The following is a 14464-nucleotide window of genomic DNA, read 5'->3' as shown; positions in this document are numbered from 1 at the left end:
ACCTCTAGCCTATATATAAAAGTCCCTTTCCGGCATTTCAAAACATCTAGAATCGAGTTTCATTTAATACTTCTCTCTCTAAACTTTTCTTTTACTTTATCTCACTAAGTTTTAGTTGAAGTGCTTTTATAGAAAATCCTTTTTGTGAGTGAGAAGTTTTAATTCTAGAATGGTAGATTTGTAAGTTCCCCAAGGGACTTTTATTTATACCTTGGTTGGACATTTTTATCAAATTAGACTTTGTTTGTTTGGGTTATAAGCAAAACTCATAAAAGCTTTTGTTTGGGGATTGTGTGACCAAACCCTTATTTAGGTTTGAAGGCTTAGTCTGTGATAAAATGTTTCATAGGTTCTTGGTTAAACCTTGGTAATTCAAGTATAAACCTTAACCTGTGATAAAAGCTTGTTTAGGTTCTTGGTTATCCCATGATAAAACCAAAGTATAAGGTTTGAGATTATCTTTGTATTAAAATCTTCCAGGTTCTTGGTTAGCCCATGGTAAAACCAAGGTTTAAGGTTCATGAACTTAGCCCGTTGTTAAAAGCTCATAAAATTTGTTTAGAAGCTTGAAGACTAACCCCTCGAAGATTCTCGTGGAAAGGAGACTATCTGCTTTGATCCATAAAAGTTTGCTTAGAAGCTTGAAGACTAACTACTCCAAGATTTTAATGGAAAAGAGACTATCCGCTTTAATATTCCGTTTGGAAGAAAGACTCACCGCTTCACTCCGATGTTTATTGTTTGGTTGGAAGTCAACCTTAAGCTTTATTTTTCCTCGTATAAGGAGGGTTCATGAGTATAACCTTCTAAAAGCTGCCAAATTTATTTGATAACATCAATTCTTGGGGAGAAGAGTAGGTCTTTTTCGTTGTTTGACCGTAACTCTATAATTTTTAGTGTTCTCTCTTTTCCCTAAACTCTATAATTTTCGGACTTTATATTATGCTAATTTACTTTCCGCTACTTAAATATTGAAAATAATTTTAAACTCTGATTTTGATTCAGAATATTTTTCAAAACCATGTTTTCCGAAACTACACAATTCATCCCCTCTTGTGTGGGAAGTCACATGTCCAACAACATACTCTTTTGCAATTGGTAGGTCTTCATTAATACCCACATTATCCTCATAATCTTCAAAGTTAACATCTTAAGCATTACCTTTACTACCACAATCTAATCCTTCATCTTTGTCATGGTTACATTTTAGCACCCCATCTTCTACCTGGTTACATTCTAGTCCCCCGTATTCTTCCTGATTGAAATCAGTAACCCCTTCCTCAGTAAGGTCTCCTTCAACACCAGTGGTCCATCCCCTAGGTAAGTAATCCATTAACTTAGTGGTTCCTCCATCACTTAGTCCTTGTACCAACACAATGGTCCATTCATCCAAATTCTCTTTTTCAGCATCAACAACTTCTTCCAACACAGTGGTCCATTCATCCAAATTCTTTTTTCAACATCAACAACTTCTTCCAACACAATGATCCCCTATTCGAAATTCTCTTTTCCATCCACACTAACTTCTTCTAAAACAGTGTTACCTTCATACAAATCCTCTTTTTATACACTGTTCTTTCCTAATTCAATATTCCCTTCTTCTACACAAGTTACTTCTCCATTTTTATCATTAGGCCCTACAAAATCATATTCAAGGGAAAGGATTGACTCTTCAATGATATTAGGTTGTTACAATGGATGTAGAACGTATAAATGCACATTCCTAGTCATCAGTGCAATGTTTTTCATCCTTTTCGTCCCTATCTTCCAAAAGAACAAACTCTCTATTGTCCATTGCATAATAATACCAAATACTTTCTATAATTGGGTACCCTAAATCCTGTACGCCACTCAAAACTTCAAAATAACTTTAGAAATTAGGATCGCATTGCCAAACACACTCTAATCCATTGTAACCTAATTTTTTTCAAGAATGGAGATGAATAATGGAGGTTAGTATTAGTTGCTCTTCAAGTGCGTTCGTCTTCGTCTTTGTCTCTTCTCCGCATTATGGGAAACTAAGATTTGTCTTCGTATTCTTTTCTTCTCCTCCCCGTGTTTCAACCTTTGCTTAACCAAATGAAATGACACTCAAACATTGCTTGGGTGTATCAAACGTTTCATCTCAAAAACTATTAAAGTCAAAATATTCAAAAAAAAGCCATGTCTGATAACACAATACCACCTAGACTGTCACATATGTAAAAGTTGACGTTTTTCTCAATATTTAAAATAAAAGATTATGTTGGCTAACGAAACTATTTTTAAGAGACTAATATGTAGTATTTATTAGATTAGGGATCACATAACTTTAAGTTAAATTAAAAGACAAAAATATGCATTAAATTAAGATTTAAGTATATAATTTCTTATGTAGTTTATAATATCCAAAGAACAAGGGATCTGATAATACCTAATATGATTCTTGATGGGAACAATGTTTAGTCATACCTATGAACTTTCAGGCCGAACACTAGGTTACTAGAGCCCCATTTTCCTGGGAATCAGAGGGTGACAAAAAAAGAGTTTTATTCTACTAGATGTACTATTGATAACATTCTTGTTTTACATGAGCCACTACGCCAAAAACTGGAATAGACAGCGCACCTTAGAGGGCGCTTTATTACAAAAGCGCACTCTAAAGTGAAGCGAAAAAATAAGGAGCGAACAACTGGAATAGACAGCGCACTTTAGAGGGAGTTTTTGTAATAAAGCGCCCTCTAAGGTGAAGCGAAAAAATAAGGAGGAGATAGAGGGACAACAATACATCTTTTTAGAAAGCGCCCTCTAAGGTTACCCTTAGAGGGCGCTTTTAAAAAAGCGCTCTATAAGTCCATGTGCATTTCCAGTTTATAAAGCGCTTTTGGAAAGCCTTAGAGAGTGCTTTCATAAGCGCCCTCTTAGGGCCCCTTTAGAGGGCGCTTTTTTTCCACAAGCGCCCTCTAAGGTCCCCTTTAGTAAACATTAAAATTATAACATACTGCGCATTTTGTTATTTCACTCTCTGTTATTTTCGTTCTTTTTCACGTTAGGGTTCTCACTGCTACGATTTTCGCTACTTCTAAGGCGTTCTCCTTCCACCTCTGTTAGATCTACGACGTTTCCTCCTTCTATTAATCCGTTGTTAGCTGTTCGATTTTGACACCATAGGTATTTTTCTAATCTTCATATTACTTGGTTTCTCTTCTGACGTTCGCTATTGTTCATTTTTGGTTTCATTTTTCTTGGTTCATACATTTATTGAGTATTCTCAACAATAATTATTGTGTTGCAATGCTAGCAATGGAGACTAGGCATTATGGGTTAAATTTCACCAACTGTTCCATTTGTTTCTCGATGTAGAAAAAGGAGGCAGCAATATCTAAAACACCTTCTACCAATCAAAGGTACACTATGCAGCTTATGAGTGTATTTATTCTAGCATACATAGCGTAGCTAGTAACTTAAGAAGTTTAGGTATGGATGTTATTTGATAGAGTAAATTAGAGTCGACTATTCTTCTGTTAGCTTTCAGTTAGACCATTATACAATTCTACATATATATTTTCTAGTCAATGTTTATCTTTTGTAAAAACTATATGATGATATATAACTATGCTACAAATTAGTGCATACCACTAATGCTTAATGCATGGTTCATACATTCTCATGCTATTGAAGTCAGAGATATCTGAAAATATTGAGAAACTAACTCAATAAACCAAAATTGTTTTGGTTTTGGGTTGTTGTTGGAGACATGAATGCCCTGCACAGAGACTAACTCAATAAAGCGAAATTGTTTTGTCTCATCCCGAGATTTAGACGCATGTTTCGAGTGATGTAGCAACATTTGGAGTCGGTGCTGTTCAGGTTCGACCGAAAGGAAACTAAATTTGTAACGTTCCAAATTTATCAGACCATAATCTGAACAATATTTACATGTCATTTAGGTTCTTGCTACGATTTTAACTTTGTGGTTAGCAGACAAATCTGGTCGCCGACTTTTACTTATTGTGAGTCTGAGCTTTTTCGATAATTTTTGCATTCACATTACTATTTGTTTGGAGGGTAATAAGAGATTAATCAAAATCTCCTATTGCAGGTTTCTTCATCTGCAATGGCTTTGAGTCTTTTAATTGGTTGTTTCAATATCATTCTACTTGAAGGTAATAATAATTTTTTTGTTTGTTATATTTTTTGTTTATTTTTATATATACATAATACATTAACTAGATATTACAGATGCATTCATGCATAAATGTTCAGAAATTTGTAACACAGATTCACAGGATTATATATCAGTAAATTCTTCTTTATATTTTTGGTTTTTTATATGGATAATATATTTTATGTTGAATTTGCTCTCAGGAATATATATCACCAGATTCTGATTTATATGCGACATTGAGCCTCGTATCGGTGGCTGGAGTTGTGGTGTGTAAATACAACTTTATTACACAAATGATGGTTTCTATTGTTTGTTTCCCTAACTTCATTATTATAAACTTTCAATTTCTTTCAGGTCATGGTTATTGCATTCTCTCTGGGATTAGGAGCAATGTCATGGATTATAATGTCTGAGGTACAATTTTCTTCAATAATAATATGCATGACAACCCTATATGAACAAACCTTTGTTGTAATATAATGTGATAGTTGATGTGTTGAATATATTTTAGATAATAGATTCTTCCGATTAACATCAAAGGCCTAGCTGGAAGTTTTGCAACACTTGCCAATTGGTTCTTTTCCTGGTTGGTTACATTAACAACAAATTTGCTCTTGGATTGGAGTTCGGGAGGTTTGTGTGCATTGCCTATGTTAATTTTCTATAAATATCTATTATTTCTAACCAGAAGCTTCCTATGTTTTTATCAGGAACCTTCACAATATATACTGCAGTGTGTGTTTTCACAGTAGGATTTGTTGCCATTTGGGTCCCCGAGACAAAGGGAAAAACTCTTGAAGAAATACAACAGTTTTTCAGATGAAGTTTCCTTTCGAGTAGCACTTCAGCTAGTGTTCACTCATGTATTCACATTCATATTTTTTTTTCTGAATCAACTCAATTCATTTTTGTGCTCTTTGGTCTTGTTAAATATGAAAAATACCAAAACAGTGTGATTTTCTAATCTAGCAGCATACTTGCATTTTTGTTGTAATTGATTGATTATAAACAAATAAATGAAAGAGAGTGGTTATTATACATTTCAATTAGAGTAGCAGTGGTTTCGGTTCATGACATTTCAAATAGCAAGAGGATCATATAAACAATAAGCATATATCAGTATTTGTATTTTAATATTATAAAAGCATAAAAAGAACCTTTAGTTTCTCTTGTGAATTATAACAAGCAGCTGTATGTCATTTTCTTCTGGTTACCTCTTGTGGCTGCAACATAACCTGAAATGAGAATATGGTCACAAAAACATGTGATGCATGTAAATGTTAAATAACCACCCACTTTAGAGGGCGCTTTCCAAAATAAGCGCCCTCTAAACCCTTTAAATTTCCACTTTAGAGGGCGCTTTCCAGTAAAAGCGCCCTCTAAACCCTTAAAGGTTTCCACTTTAGAGGGCGCTTTCCAGTAAAAGCGCCATCTAAACCCTTAAAAGTTTCCACTTTAAAGGACACTTTCTTTAAAAAGCGCCCTCTAAAGTGGCCCTTAAAGGGCTTAAAGAGCCACTTTAGAGAGCGCTTTCACCAGCAAAAAAAACGCTGTCTTTACCTATGCCAGCGCCAGATTAGAGGGCGCTTTAAAGGGCTGTTATAGGCCAAAAAAAGCGCCCTTTTTTCCCTTATTTGGCGTAGTGAGCCTGGTCATTCCCTTAATCACATGCATGGTAAAACGATTACATGATATTAAAGACTAACTTAAAAAAAACAATATAATCGCATATTGTATCCATTATGTATAATATGCAGGGACATATTTTTTGTGAAGGCCTTATGATTAATGACATAGGTTAAAAATGATACTTGAAGAACATCCAAACTTGTCAATTTTGATGAACAGTTGATAAAAACTTACTGTAATGATTATAAAATGGATCAAAATTTACTAGTACTTTTATCTTCCATTAATGAACTCATGTTCTTTCTGCCAAATTGTACAAATGTTTCTTTCACCTATCAATGTAATGTTTCTAGTAAGGACAATTTTTCTCCTATATCCTAATTTTCTATTGCTGCTCTTTATTTCATCAACCTCTAACAAAGGATACAAACTTGTTTCTTAACTGCATTAAATTTGTAAAAAAATTATTAAAAATAAATAAAAAGAAGAAAAAATAAAATGTTTGTTAATTGGTCTTGGGCGGCAGAGAATGTGTTGGCACTAGACAAAGGTTGACTTGTATAATCTCATTTTTCATTTCCTGTCTAGAGAATAAAAAGATGAATCAATTGTACATTAATTTATGTTGTATGTGAATAAAAACACTGATATTCCGTCTACAAATAAAAACACTATTAAAAATTTATTACAATATGATTTATTTTTTGTGGTATTATCATAAAAAAATTTATAGTTGCCGTTTGAGAATAAAGACAAACTCCATTTATAATGTAGGAAAAAAATCATATAACTTTTGGAGTACTTTGAACATGAAATCTACTAATTTAGAAAAAGGTGAATATCAGTAAGGGAACACGTTTTCAACTTATGAGACAGACTACATAATTATTTATTTATTTTTAACACAATATTATCTATATATACATTTATTTTGTTAATTATTTCAACGTGATTAGTGAAAAGATAGTTGAAAAATGAACAAACATAACCATTTCTTCCTTTATATATATTACTATGCTTCTGCATAGTTTCCATACCAAATAAATATTCTCATTTTTCTCTCTGACTCTGCTCTATATTATTCTCTTGTAGTGGATCCAAATTTCAAACTCAACATTTACATTTTAAAGTGAATTTTTACAAGAAAAAACAAAATGGTGTTGCAGACACTAGAAAAGACAAAACCAAAACATAGGAAGGGTTTGTGGTCACCTGAAGAAGATCATAAACTCAGAAACTACATCCTTAAACATGGTCATGGCTGTTGGAGTTCTGTCCCTATTAAGTCAGGTTTGTTTTTATTATTCTTGTTTGTGATTTTTCATATGTACATGGTAAATGTGCAATATTCCCTAATCATATTTTTAATTATACCATTGTAATTTAATTTAAAATCTTTCTACCCAACATGTCTTGTCAGTTTTTTGATAAGAGTTTGATCTTATTATCTTAAACAAAAAAAAGTTAAATTTTTTCAGAGACGATTTTAAAATGTTCGTCGGTATTTTTTCGCAATTTAAAATTTAAAATTTTTTTACTAAATTTTTTAGGCTTGCAAAGGAATGGGAAAAGCTGCAGATTAAGGTGGATTAATTATCTAAGGCCAGGATTAAAGAGAGGAAAGTTTAGCAAGCAAGAGGAGGAGACAATCTTGACCCTTCATCATATGTTAGGCAACAAGTAAGCTAGTATTAATTTATATTTGATCTACTTTTGGTTTTACATTTTTTTTTCTTTCAATTTTTAATAATTTCAAATTTTTGGTCTAAAATATTGATACAAACTTGTAAGGAAAGATAAAAACAATGTTGTTAATTTAATGTATTTGGTTGGTGGATAGTTTTATATATAATTTTATTTTATTTTATAGAATAAAGTGGTTCCAATTTAAAGGGAAAATAAAATAAAAAAATTGATAGGTAAGTCAAACCATGAATTGGCATGGATGACATGCTTTTCTCTATAATAATGGATGAACATTTAAAAATAAAAATTGATTATACTATTCCTTAATTCTATATATTCAAATTAAAACTATTTCATGGTTATAATATGTTATCATCAAATATTTAGTACAATTATTTTATAATTAAATCTTTTTTAAATATAATCTCTTACGATTTTCTCTGTTGTCAGTAAAGTTGAGACGATGATCCGATAATATTCTATACTAATAAATTAAATATTAAAGCGTGTATATTCATTTTTTTTTCAAATTAGTATTGATTTATGGTAAAAAAAATTCAAACTGTTAATCATATACTCTTTTATTTCCCTATCTATAAATAAAGATTACTAAGAAAACCTTAAACTACATTGTTATTGTTTAGGTGGTCACAAATAGCACAACATTTATCAGGAAGGACAGACAATGAGATAAAAAACTATTGGCATTCATATTTGAAAAAAAGAGTGGCCAAAGCTAATGAAATGGAATCTCAAAAACAATTTCAATATGCTAGCTCAAGCTCAGACACAATCAACTCTTCGCACTCTCTTCAAAAACTTGCAACTCAAGATCCACACAATTACAACAACATCATCACCAAAGAGACTCAACAAAGCTCATTACCAAAGCTTTTATTCGCCGAATGGCTTTCACTTGATCATGTAAATGGTAGCAACTCTTCAAATTCAGTTGAGTCTTTGGTCATGAGAAATGGATTTGATTCAAATTCAGGTTTTCAAGAAGCTGCAATGCATCATGATGTGTCGGAGTATCATAATAGTGTGATGTTCAACTCACAAGTTAAATTTGCTAACCAAATGATGGGAAATGGGTTTGTTCATTGCTTACCTGAGGTTGATTTGAGTAACAATTTCAATTTAAGTAATGATGCAATGTATGTTTAAGGGATTTAAATTATGGATAATGAAAAGGACCAAAAGTTTAGAAGTTTAAAGTTATGCTTCCATTGTAATATGTATTTACTATACTTCTCATAACAAAGTCAATGATTTCTAGAATTGTTTATGCACACACGTGTAATTTGGTTTTTAGGTTAAGAAGTTAACAATCATGTGGTCTTCATATGTTTTTGTTGTTAATCATAAAGGTTTGTGTGAAAATGAAACAAAAAAATATATTTTCAATTGTTTTGTTTGGTTTTGTTATGATTGTGCAAATTGAGAAAACATGATGGAATTAGTAAAAGATTGTTACTCACCAAGAGTTGCATCTACATCACATAACTTGTACAGCAAGCTAACAACTCAGTAATTAACAATATAACAAACTCTCAACTACAATATATCAAACTCTTTAAAATTAAGAAGTAATAAAACTAATTCCGAATTAATTATATCTGAATCAATAAGATCTTGAGTAGACTTGTGTAATATCCTCGTACAATTTGAAGATTGGTAGATGTTAACTAAGTTTAACTTATAAAATATGAAAGACTAAGGAAAAATTAATTTAGTAAAGAAATCGACAACTTGATTATGAAATAAAATTTGAAGAAGGATTCTTATCACTACTACAAAATAGATTTTTTGTAACACTAAATTACAACTGGATGACTCTTAAATGTGGTAATACCTCATTTTTTATGCATTTATTTATTTATTTTTATATTTATGAAAAAATATTGCATTACGATCAAACTAATTAACCGTGATTATGCACTCATGGTGTGATAAGGTTCAAATCTCAACTCCAACAAATTTTAACTTTTTTATTACAATGAGTGTTGTCATATATATATATATATATATATATATATATATATATATATATATATATATATATATATATATATATATATATATATATATATATATATATATATATTAAAATACTTATCATCACGGTTGTTAATGTCAATTGCTGTGAAAGTCATTACATTTTATCATAATTTTTTAATACGACCGTAATAAAATTGTTTACCCATATATAAGCGAATTAGTTCTCGTTTCTTGACAGTATCACTGTATCTCTCACAACAAAATCCTAGCATACATTTTCTCTCTTCTTCTTCGCCATTAGTTTTTCTATTCTACATTATAGTCTCAATCATGTTCTTCATACATAAAGGTATTCTTCTTCTTCCTTATTTTCTCATTTTCGTGTATGTTGTTATTTTTCACATGATTTTTTTCTTGTTCGAGAGTTTATGGGTTTTTTTTTTGTTGTTGTATGTTATTTTGAAAAAGAGTTTCTCTTCTTGTTCGGATTTCAGATCTTTCTCTCAGATTTCAGATCTTTCTCTCAACATGAATAGTGGAAGCAAACTTGTCCACACAATTGAGGTTACAAATGGGGTTATTGATATGTCGTAGTTATGGTTGAACAAAGTCAAGAAAGTTGAAGTTGTTAGAGATCGCATTAGTGTTGTTGAACCGTCTGGTGGAACGTGCTATAAGAAGATTATTTTCAAGAATCTTAACCCTAAAAAGATAAGGAAGATAAAGACTATTATGAAGGACCTAATGAATCTGGATCCAACTGATTTCGAATCAGATGAAGACCTTGAGAAGTACGAAGACCTTGAGAATTACACGAAATTCAACTAGTCATGAAGATTGAAGACCTTATTATGTTTCACATGATTCGTTGTTGGTTGGTTGTGTTGACATATTTTTTGTATGTTGATAAATTTTTGTTGGATCACAATGTACTGCTAGTTTATGTTAACATGTTGTTTTTTTACATGGTGGTTGTAGGATTATAATTGATTTGTGTTACTATGAAGAAAAAATACAAGAGAGGGTGAAACTGAAGTGAAAGATGCAAGTTTGTGTGATAGACCTAGAATGACATCCATTTAAATTTAACAGTTTACAGTTTTCTCCTCAGTTTCATCCTCCTTTCGTTTTACAAGTTTGTCTTAATTTTCCAGGAATGGTTAGTTATTAAGTTCTCCTAATCTATGTTAATTAATTGAATTTTTTGTTGATAAATGTTGTTAGTGAGTTTGTTATAGCATATGTGATTGTTTGTTTTACAAACCCCTCATTGGACTTGCATTCATTTAAATTGATGTTTGAGATAATAATCAGAAACATTAAATTATCTTGAAAAACAACTTAGACGATCAAATGTTTTTCAAATTGCATGCATATTGTAATTCATGATTTCCTCTTTAGCCTATAGAATTTGATTCAATGCCACAAATTCTTCAAAACAATGATGATAAATGAATGTCAGTTTGAATCTTTCATCCAAAATTTGATGTTTGTAAAATATACTAGAAAAAAAGAAGAGAAAATCAAATATTGCGTGGAAGACTTTGAAGGCATCCATTCATCATCCTTACTTTGAAAATTTTGGGATTTTTGAATCAAATTATATGAGTTAATGAGGAAATAATGAATTACAAGATGCATGCAATTTGAAAAATATTGGACCTTTTAAGTTGTTTTTCAAGAATAGTTAAATTTTTCTGATTATTATCTCAAAAATCTATTTGAATGGTTGTATATGGTTAATAAGGGGCAGGAAAAAAAAGCAATCTCATATTTTATTATAAACTCTTGCACATACCATCACAGTTGGAACAAATAATCGTGGTGAAATGTTAAAATGCGAGAATGACGTTGTTGGCATTCGAACCAATGACCTATACATTATTTCACAAAGGTTGTCTTCTTTACCCGTTGTTATAAATAGTATTCTACCTAACTTATAACCACGGTCACTTATCCGTTGTGAAAACTAGCATACATACAATCATACACTACCTAACAACGAATGTGAAACTGTCATTATATATATTTCACAACCGTCATTATATGTATTTTCCGTAATATTGTAGATCTTTGATTTTGAGTGAATCATTGAACACATTCTTTTTGAATTGGAACTATGTCAATGAATCTCCTACTAAGATCACATCATCACCGTATATAAGGAGAACTGTGAATGCATATGCCATTTTATTAACAACTAGGGAATTGTCAGATTCTGCTTGCTTATGATTATGGAGGGTAAGAAGAGATTTAATTTTTCATACCATTTTCTACTTGTAAATGGATTTAACCAATTTAAAAACATGATTAGATTTAGTGGGTGCGATATTAACCATCATGTCAATAATTTCTTGCAATTCACCATAAAAAATGCATTGTTTACATATAATCGATGCAAATATCATTTATGAATACATGGAAAAGCAATTACAAGTCTAACCATTGTAAGCATTACAACAGGCTTCATTTTCTCCATGTTTAATTTTATATACTCACATACATCCTGTTGTCTTTACATTGAATAAAAGATCAATAAGTTTTCAAGTGCCACTATTAACAAGTGAAATAAACTTAAACTGCATAAAGTGAATCCAACAATCAAATTTTCTAGTTACAATATAGATTTAAAGTGTGTGTGGTAAGAGATAAACTAAAACGAGAATGTTAGGAAGATAAATTTGAATAAGAGAGAAAATTAGATATGATAAGGAGTACTATAGAAAAATTGATTTTGCGTGTCATGCAAGGAATCACATATATAATGTTGCACATGTGATGTCAATGCCTTAAACTTGATTTTAAATATGTTCATGATTTTAAATAGGCGGTGTAGGAATGTCTTCATACAAGATGTGATGATTTTATGGATTTTGATATTGATAAGGTAATATATGTTCACGATGAGTTACATTTTTAGAAATGAAAATTTCTTAGGAGTGTAAGTTAAGTAGAACAAATCCTTTTAAACCAACAACATATCCTAGAAAAATATATTTTCTTGCTCTATAAGTAGTTTAATTATGTCATTTTGTAAGGTGGAAACATAATGATAAACTGATGGAAATTTGTTCATCTGGTCCATATTAGGTAAAGTATCATAAAGTTTGTCAAAAGGGGAACGATTATTGTTATTTCATATGAATTGTCTTATTTTTATCGGTAAATTATTAAGTAAGATATCATATAAGTTGTTAACAAATCTAGACTTTGTTATCCACACTAATGTGTTATTTTTGAAATTTTCCGTTTGATTGCGAGTTCTATGTGATATTTTGGAAGCAAATCATATTTGTATCGTATGTTATTCGATCCCAAATTCTATTTGATTTATTTTAAAAATATTTATTTTCTTCTTACATCTATCTGATTTATTTTGTTCAAGATTATATATATATATATATATATATATATATATATATATATATATATATATATATATATATATATATATTTTTTCTTTCTTATTAGTAGCCAATAGAACCAAACGAATCAATTTTAAAGTTATGCTTATTTCATTTCAATGAAACCTATCACTTTCAAGCTAGACAATAAAAGCTCCATAACAAATCTGAAAATTTTGAAACAATTTACTTTGATACTAGGATCCAACATTTTTTTTTGTCTCTCTCTTTCTCTGTTATTCCTAATTTAATTAATAGGATCCAACAACTTTTGTCTTTCTCTTTCTCTGATATTCCTCAAATAACAAAGTCGTTTGTGAGGACTAAACTAGCCCATATTAGAGCGATAGAAGTAATCACCAAGATCATAATTGGTGTCCATTTCATAGCAATCACCTATGCTCCAAAACAATAATGCATAATTAGTTAATTGAATTAAAAGTACCAAAGTTTAGCATTTTTTTTATCATTGTTTAATAATTAAAAGTATAACACATTACCTCAAGTCTTGGAGAACACCATATTGAGGATGCAGGTTCAGGTCTAACTCGTAACCTTCTTATTGTTTCTGCAAATAAAAGATATTACCGTACATGCACTAAAAAAATTGCTGAACTTGTTTTACATATTCTTTTTCATGTAAACTTGTTAGTGCAAATAATCAGTTTTTAGGAGGGTGAAAAAACTTACCTGAATTTCTCCTCCTTTCTAAAATGTTAGACACTTCTTCTGTAACAATTTCTAAATCTTGTTTCCTTTTGAGATTAAGTTTTGATAAGTTAGCCTGAGTTCTTGTATCAATGTATTGTCTACTAAACCTTGCAATTATACCATCTGAAAATGAAACTATGATTTTTTTTTGGCAAAGAAATATTTCCTAATTAGTGTAGCTTATTAATGGTTTCAAGGGAATTACCTAATTTGACAAAGCTGTATGGTTTTGTGATTTTTCCTATTAGGGTTTTATCAAACTTGTCAAACTCTTTTTGTATGTCTTGTAAGTAATGAAATGCTAGTTTTCTTGGGTATGCGAACTCACACACAACAATGTAAACAACTCCATTTTCTACCAAGAAACTTAATAATAAAAGAGCATTATCATAATAAACTAAACAAACTATATTGTGATAAAGGGCATTTAATTAAAGAATATGAATTATAAACTTTTTTTTGGCAAGCATGGCAACAACTTTGGCAATAAGGGATTAAAGAAATTAAAAGAAAAAGAAAATAGAAAAAATAATAATAAGGATACTTGAAGCAGTAATGGTCAATGAGAATGGTCATCATGGAATGTGACAATGCTCCTTTTGAAATTTCTTGGAGTATAAACTCAGCTTGTTGCTTGTAAAATGAAAGATAGGAATTTTCTTCATTCACATATCTTAGTCCTTGTGCTAGAGGTAATCCATCGCTTGCCCTTCCAACTATTGTTATCTTAACCATTATATATCAATATCTCAAATGAATGATTTGGTTCTCCTTTCTAATTTGAATTAAGCTGAATATATAGATGGATTTATTTGTGATTATGAGGCCATTTTTTAGAGAATACGTTTGAGGAAGGAATGACTTATGAGAGAGGGAACTTGAAAAT

The 14464-nt window shown here is 30.6% G+C and overlaps 2 protein-coding genes across 2 annotated transcripts; one reads left to right on the top strand and one right to left on the bottom strand.

Annotated features, from left to right (window-relative positions):
• Window positions 1–6809: 6809 nt before the first annotated feature.
• Window positions 6810–8629, top strand: LOC127091115 (transcription factor LAF1). The gene is made up of 3 exons (XM_051029667.1): window positions 6810–7066; window positions 7327–7456; window positions 8107–8629. The coding sequence occupies exons 1-3, from the start codon at window positions 6931–6933 to the stop codon at window positions 8627–8629; spliced, it is 789 nt and encodes a 262-aa protein (XP_050885624.1). The 5' UTR covers window positions 6810–6930.
• A 4328-nt stretch (window positions 8630–12957) lies between these two features.
• LOC127091114 (25.3 kDa vesicle transport protein) lies at window positions 12958–14363 on the bottom strand. Its single transcript, XM_051029666.1, has 5 exons — window positions 14123–14363; window positions 13784–13944; window positions 13558–13701; window positions 13368–13435; window positions 12958–13263 (listed from the first exon to the last, which is right to left on the bottom strand). The coding sequence occupies exons 1-5, from the start codon at window positions 14311–14313 to the stop codon at window positions 13165–13167; spliced, it is 663 nt and encodes a 220-aa protein (XP_050885623.1). The 5' UTR covers window positions 14314–14363; the 3' UTR covers window positions 12958–13164.
• Window positions 14364–14464: the final 101 nt, after the last annotated feature.

Source organism: Lathyrus oleraceus, chromosome 6 (genome assembly GCF_024323335.1).
Source record: "Lathyrus oleraceus cultivar Zhongwan6 chromosome 6, CAAS_Psat_ZW6_1.0, whole genome shotgun sequence".
Taxonomy (NCBI): Eukaryota; Viridiplantae; Streptophyta; class Magnoliopsida; order Fabales; family Fabaceae; genus Lathyrus; species Lathyrus oleraceus.
The sequence above is the reverse complement of the archived record's forward strand: the minus strand, read 5'-3'. Positions and strand labels throughout refer to the sequence as shown.